This window comes from Procambarus clarkii, chromosome 44 (genome assembly GCF_040958095.1).
Source record: "Procambarus clarkii isolate CNS0578487 chromosome 44, FALCON_Pclarkii_2.0, whole genome shotgun sequence".
NCBI classification, from domain to species: Eukaryota; Metazoa; Arthropoda; class Malacostraca; order Decapoda; family Cambaridae; genus Procambarus; species Procambarus clarkii.
In genome coordinates this window covers 15,362,732-15,370,910 of record NC_091193.1, presented here as the reverse complement: position 1 = coordinate 15,370,910, position 8,179 = coordinate 15,362,732, and the positions used below count along the sequence as shown (strand labels likewise).

Below are 8,179 nucleotides of genomic sequence, written 5' to 3'. Positions count from 1 at the left end.
AGCGGTTCCTTGGGGATAGGCGGTTCCTTAAATTACCGTAATGGTCAAGACCATTACGCCAATTCAAAATCAAATTGAAAAAACTAAGGGGCGGACCTTTGGCAAGCCGCCGGCTTCCTGTCTCCGCCATGGCCACTAGAAAGATGATGACCATCGGCCAAATTCCGGTAAATTCGTGTAAATAATAAGAAAACCGGGAACCAGTTAAATAAAAAAAAAACAAGGGGGAGTTGGAAATCAATAACAACTAGGGGGGGGGGGGATGAGGGAATTGTTATATTTGACCCCCAATTACTTCAGTTTCCAACACCTGCATAAAATCCCAATTTAGCATTCATTGTTGCGCCTATTTGGCCGCACTGCTCATTCGAGTGAAATCAATATCTTAAAAGCAATACAAACAATTTATACTCAAAATTGATTATTAGTTATACTGCTCTACTACTAATAATAATAAAACAATGGTTATTACACACACAACCTTGTAACAACAATAGTTGTATTGAATCAAGCCTCGTCAGATTACCTGTTTACACTATCGTCTCGCTGGGATGGAGAACTGCACCGCCAACATAAGGGAAAACTTTTATTAATATGTAAAACTTGTTTAAAGTTTAATGAGCACTGGTTGGTTTTACGGCAGACGCTGGAGTGGGAGGGGGTGGGGGGGTGGTTAGGAAGAGGGATGGGGACGATAGGGGGGAAAAAATAGGGAAAGTGGTGAGAGAGAGAAGCGGGGAAGTGAAGAAAAAGAGAATCCCAGAGAGGAGGAAAACATTAAGAAAACGAAGACAGGACTAACAAAAATATGGTGAAGGAGCAGCAAAAGAACAAATTAATAACACTACCGACAAATGATGGCTGGGAGGAGATACGTATGATACACATAGCTGGAATCTCTTGTAATAGGAATTTAAAAAAAAAAAATAATTAAAATAACAGATTATTACAAAAATGAAGAACGATTGACGACAGAGGCATGAATTAGCGAGACCGTGTTAGTTGTTACTGTCGGGAAGCTGACACACTCTTCACAAGAGTAAGTAACTTCCCTCACTAATTACACGATTTTCTTCCAGGGGGCCCAGACCTTGTCTTGCACCGGAAGGAGTACGTACGCACAGGACCCACTTTACTAAGCTAACATGTATATTTGTGTGTACACAGTATACTCATACTGACGTTCCCAGATATCCACTTTGGCGAATAATAAAATATCGACCTAGTACATATATAAAGGATTACACAATGCAGCATCGTATCCTCGAATGCATCGAGACCCTCCCGCCTGACTCTTTATCTTGATCCCCCCCCCCCTCCCTCTTCCAAGCACTGAGCAATTTATATGCGATGGGAATTTCACTGTAAATTATACACTAAACTGACAGTCCAACACAAGACGTCCGATAAAGCACAAGTAACTTACCGATAACTTACTGGTAAGTGTTCCTGCGTCACGGGGGTCAGCATCCACGCTCCACGGCCCTTCAACGCTGCCGCACACACTTGTAAACACAAAGAAAAAATATTAAATTTGTAGTTTATATATTATAGACCCCGGCAAGGTTAAAGTCTTCGTGCCAGTGTTCTATTAGTAAAGCAATTTACCATTTGGAGTGAACTAGCTAATATACAGTTTTCATTTGGAAACAATGCATCCCACACCCACCCATCGGGGTTGAAAAGTTAATCACGTGAATCGAGGCTTCTGTCTGCACAATAACAACTTCGTCAAAACAATACTAAACAAAATTAAACCGCTTGTTAGTGGGATTCAGATACGCTATACACTATGTAATATTACTAAGTTGGTGAAAGCGGATTGATGCTACTTTTTGTTGTGTCTACTTGGCGTTCGGGCCAATCAGAGGTTGGAGATATACGAAGTACCCTTAAATTCTTCGCCTTTCTAGCGAATGTAATTTAAGCTTTGTCAAACTTTCTTCATATGACAGGTTTCTAATTTGGAGGATTAACTTTGTCATCCTACGCTGGACGCGTTCTAGTGAATTTATACCCATTCTATAGTTTGGCGACCAAAACTGAACTACATAATCTAAATGGGGCCTAACCAGAGCAAGATCTTTTCGCCAAACTATAGAATGGGTATAAATTCACTAGAACGAAGGACAACATCAGGTGTCTTATTACTAACGCTTCGATAAATAAATCTCAAGTGTCCTATTTGCCCTATAACGAACATTTATTAATGCACTGATTTTTTGGTTTTAAATTCTTACTAATCATAACTCCCAGAACTCTTTCGCAATCTCAGGTGCATTAAATTGCATCTACCAATCTTTTGACCATTTCAAAACTCTATTCAGATTGTCTTGAAGTGATAGTGCACCTTTTTCCATGTTTACTTCTCTCCCGATTTTTGTATCATCGGCAAATTTGCAAATACTACTGCTCAAGCCTGAATCTAAATCATTTATTATGAATAACAGAGGACCCAGGACAGAACCTTGAGGCACTCCACTTACAACATTTTCCCACTTTTACTTAACTCCATTTATACTAACTCTTTGTTTCCTTTGGTATAGCCATCCCCTAATCCAACTTAATATAGCACCCCCAATACCGACTGTCTGGGTTCGAATCCTTCTGGGGGTGTGGAGTTTTCAGTAATATAATAAATAGAGGTACCACCTCTGGTTGTTTGTAGGGACCCTTAAGCCTCGAAGACGATATGCAGCACCCGGGAGAGCCTTGTTGGGCTCTCTCATGCACTGGTACATATCGTCTTCTCCTACCACCCCTTACATATATATGTGTGTGTGTATATATATATATATATATATATATATATATATATATATATATATATATATATATATATACCGCATCGGTATATATATATATATATATACCGATGAAGACCGCAGCTCACTGCGTGTCGGTATGTGATATATATATATATATATATATATATATATATATATATATATATATATATATATATATATATATATATATATATATATATATATATATATATATAATAAATTATATTGTTTTAATAAAACAAAAAAATAAATTTGCCCTAAATCCCCCATAAAATAATAACCCATTTTCCTCCTTTTACAGGGTATCCATCCGATGTCCATAAAAAAAATTTAAAACTTTTGCCAAGATTTAAGGACGAAATTTGCATGATGCATATAAGAATTTATTGCGGTAACTTTACGCAAAAAGTCGTGACGCATTCTTAAGCAAGATGGGTAAATATTTTTAGCTGCCAAAATGCACTGGAAAATTTATATTCGTAACAGCAGCGGATAGTCAGCTGGTTTGATTGTATTAACTAATGAGAGAAGCACCTCTCTGAGTTTTGTCTTAAGAACACAGAAGAACAGCTGTTATACCCTTTAGCTGTCTGCTAGATGTTCATCATATCATGTTTCTTCTTGCATAGAGTTGTTTATATGTTATAGTTATGATTGTAAACAAAAAAAAAAATATTTCCCGTAAACTTGTTATTGAATGTTTGCGAGCGGAGGTTGTTGCTCCAATCGTCTAGAGGTGGCAATTTAAGGTCCAATCATATGCCCACCAACCATCTTGTAAAAAAAAAATACGGAAACCAATCACTAAAATTATGTACTATATTCATTAATCCAGTTGTTTCTGCCCATTGACTAAAGCATCCACACCATTTATCAGGTTATCAGCGGTATGTCGAATGCTGGTCATATCTTATATTGAACACCTTGCCAAAAATTATGTTTTAAAACTTGATAAACCAACATTCACCTTACTCAACCAAAAATAACTAAGATAACCCAATCTAACCTAGAGTAACACAGCCTAACGTAACGATATATAGTTTTAATATTTAGACAACGAGCTATGTATAGTTTTAATAACTAGAAAATGAGCTATGTATAGTTTTAATAACTAGAAAATGAGCTATGTATAGTTTTAATAACTAGAAAACGAGCTATGTATAGTTTTAATAACTAGAAAATGAGCTATGTATAGTTTTAACAACTAGAAAACGAGCTATGTAGTTTTAATAACTAGAAAACGAGCTATGTATGGTTCTAATAACTAGAAAACGAGCTATGTATAGTTTTAATAACTATAAAACAAGCTATGTACGGTTTTTAATAACTAGAAAACGAGCTATGTATAGTTTTAATAACTAAATAACGAGCTAAGTATAGTTTTAATAATTAGAAAACGAATTATATAAGTTCGGCTGTTCAGTCTGGCTGCTTTCACAGTTGAAATTATTATTTTGCATTTAAGGTTCTTTCCCTCATAATGGAATGTAAATTTGTATGTGTGCAAGTGTTAATAACGTATTTATTTATATATAAGTATGGCGGAAAGGGCGAGATCGCTAGCACGAATCTTCTTTATTTTATTATAATTTTCTTCCTTCGCGTTCTTTGTTCGAATCGCACCTTTCTAAATGCTTCGCCGACGTAAACAAAATGCACATAATTGTTAACAGAATCTAAATAGCTGACTTTGCACTATTATCTTAAATCAACACTAGCATGGTAATTCAGCTACTTCCCACGATGCAAGTAGGTTGCTTTGCAGTCAGACAAGAATACACCAGTTCACTACGTATAGTAGACAATAGTGAACAATTCTGTGTTTTAGAGTTCTACACAATTGACAGCATCAGATAGAAGCAGAATTCTAGTTCTGCTAGAAATTTTTGATCGAGCTTTAAAATTCCCACTGCATAAACATGAGAAATTTTTTAATTAATATTGCGAACACATGCTGCAGTGTAAAAAAGTAGCAAATGACAAATAATTTGCTTGAAACATCAGAAATTAAGATTGTTTTTCTTTTAATCAGATCAAAGAATCTGAATTTTCTTATGTCGATTGGAATGTCATAAAGAGGAAGGTCGGACCCTTGGCTCATCACCATCCCCTGAGACCTGACACAACGCCCTAAGGTGTTAATTCATGGAAACTCGTGTCATCTTAGAAATTTCCCCCTCGCCCTCACTCTCCTGGAACTCGCTAATGGAATTCACGCGTCTCGAGATCGCTCTCCGTAATTTGCATATCTTAATGGATATTACTCGATGTCTTGCGCCTGAGCGGCTTTTATATATGCTGTTGTTAATGTTAAGTTCACTAACAGCACTCTATGCTAACTTAAAACAATTTCAAAAGCATTGAGGTAGGAAGCATGTGTCTTAATAATATTTTGTGTGGATTATGCAAAGCTTATGAATAGCGTTTTTAAAATGTTACTGAAATTGGAAGGGCTCTGTTAATATGTGTTTGTGTGTGTGACATGAATTGTTTAACATTTATGTATACTAGCTTGAATGTTTGGTAAGTGTTTGAACATATTACGCAAACCATAAATTTCGTCAGACTCTCACCTTCACCAATTACAAATACCCTTCCTCTCTTGCAGGTCTTCTCAGACAAACACTCCACGAGCAACATGTCTCCATCTAACCACCAGAACAGCAGCTCTCCCTCCGGCACCACCGGCTCCCTCGCCACCGACACCAGCAGAAGATTCCTATCAAATCAGATTCGATACAAGGGCTTGTTCACGCCCCAGGTAGCGCCCACCACCCGCGCCTACTGCCTGCTATTGAGTTTCCTGGTGGGGACGCTGATGCTGACGGCTGGCTCGGTGTTCTACCACGTGATCCTCAGCAAGCCCATGAGTGGCTCTCACCTCATGCACACACCGCCTGTCCCACTCGCCCTCTTCCTCATGGCCGCTGGTATCATCACCCTTCTTGCCTGCTTCTTCGTCGCCTGGAGGTGAGTCGCTTGCTTCCCAGTACCAAGCATTAGGCTTTTTCCTGGAGGCAGTAGGCTTTGAGGTCTTGAAGACATATAACTCCCCATTTGTTCTCTATAAGGTATCGTGAATTTGATAGATTCTGAGGTCTTGTCATTTGCAAGCATTTTGAAAATTAATACCAATCAAATCTATGCCATGACTGGGATATCTGACGAAAATATCGACGCTGATCACAAACAGTAGGATGTTACTCTCGGATTCTTTAAAAGATAAAGCTTATGCATCGTAAATCTAATATTCTGTTTTCTCACCCAGTAATTTGAAGCTAGATCATCTGCGTTAGAGGAATATTTGTAATTTAACTCATGGTAAATTGTACAAAATACGGTCAACGTGAAAAATATCAGTATCCAAATTTGCTTTAACACTGGGTATTTATTATATATAATCTGACTCTAGTATTCCTGAACAATTACTTGCAATGGCATTCAGCATACACAACTCCAAAGTTAAAAACTTGAACTACTTGCAATTCCTATCCAAATAGATTTGCAACAGATTTGTGTGGACGGCCCATGCCATCGTGACAGCTTATCTCCTTCCAAATGCTGTCATATAAGAGAAACAGCTCACTTGAAACACGAGCAATAACAAACTATGTTGGATACAGGCACTCATTCTGTATTTCGAACAGGCAATCACAATGTTGTGTACACATACTTTTCATGTATTTTGAACAGAGGCAGTCACTAGCAATGTTGGGACAGGTATCCTTAGTGTGTTTCGTTAAGCTTGCGTTTATATATTATATATATATACAGTATATATATATATATATATATATATATATATATATATATATATATATATATATATATATATATATCGAAAATAGTGTCTTTATACATATCAGATTACATCGTAATGCCCATGCTACAGAAATGTTAAAGAGCTCCGAAGCACCAGAAGGCTGTTCATAGAAATAACAACAGTTGATTGGGCACTTTTCATGCTTGTAAACTGTTTAATAAATGTAACCAAAGCCCTCGAAGATTGAGGAAAGATGTACACGTTCGTAGGCACTTGCGTAACTGCTTCGTGAATCGGGCCCCTGATCTCCGATGAGCAGGAAAGAGGAAAATTGGACATTTCACCTTCAATTTCATTCCCTTATTCAGAAACTCTGCAATTTAAGAACAAGTGAAGATTGATGAATACAACGGAGGAGAATTGGACGTCAAATGGGACTGAAAAGACACGAATTTTTTGGGCGACAAATCAGATTGAGATATCGAGCGAATACTGCGTGAAATCAGATGGTATGTTTTCAAGGATCCTGTAGATCAATCAGTTGCATTATAAATCCTTAGTTATAATAGTTGAAAATATATCACATGATACGAAATAGCGAACTGTTTTTTGGGTAATGTCACACCAACGAAATATTTCACTATTTTGAATTTGCGTCAACTCGCTTACCTTAGATTCTAAATATTATTTACCGTTGCTCTACAAATCGCAAACCGAAAGTACGAAATATTATTAATTAAAATAAATCTATTTATATTTGTGAAGAGAATGACCTAATCAATTAATATTATTTAAGAATTAACAGCAGATTCACCAAAATAAATCCAGATGGAGTTTCATGAACCCGCAGCGAGGCTATAGAGAATAGCCTCGAAAGATTGTTATTTGCTTAGCTAAACGAACTAATCGCTTCAGTTCCTGAACCGATTATGTGCCTCTGTAACCCTTTCCACCACCGCCCACGGGATGGGTATGAGGTGCATAATAAAGAAAGAAGTTGAAAATTCACCGCAAGGTTAATTTGAAGGGAGTATCGCCTCAGGTCTAGTAGGCTTCACCGTATGTAACAAACATTTGATTAAGTCTAGACATCAAAATAAATCTTCTCAATATTTCTTATGTTTTTCTTCACTGTCGAGGGAAGTTAAAAAATTATCTCTGTAAAGTTCATTTGCACACATTATTATGGTATATGTATATATACCATAATATATATACAGTTCAGGCTTATTCGCATATATATATATATATATATATATATATATATATATATATATATATATATATATACAGTTCAGGCTTGTTCGCATATATATATATATATATATATATATATATATATATATATATATACATATATATATATATATATATATATATATATATATATATATATATATATATATATATATATATATATATATAAACTTATCCAATATGTATCAATCGTTTCATGTCCTATTTTGTGTTAATATATTTAACACCTTGTTATACATTTTCATACATTTGAATAAGATACTTCAATGAAGCTCCATATTGCAGTTCGTCTTTCTGGAGTTATGACTTGATTGGAGTCTGGATACAGAAACAGTACTCACCTAGTTGTGCTTGCTGGGGTTGAGCTCTG

At 36.2% G+C, this 8,179-nt stretch overlaps 1 protein-coding gene across 1 annotated transcript in view; it reads left to right on the top strand.

Moving 5' to 3' along the window:
* LOC123745284 (uncharacterized) overlaps positions 1–8,179 on the top strand; it is a 172,502-nt gene that overhangs the window by 155,367 nt on the left and 8,956 nt on the right. Inside the window, exon 3 of the mRNA XM_069300662.1 lies at positions 5,398–5,759. Coding sequence (XP_069156763.1) covers positions 5,428–5,759 — 332 coding nt within the window. The 5' untranslated portion in view covers positions 5,398–5,427. The remainder of the gene's footprint in view (positions 1–5,397; positions 5,760–8,179) is intronic.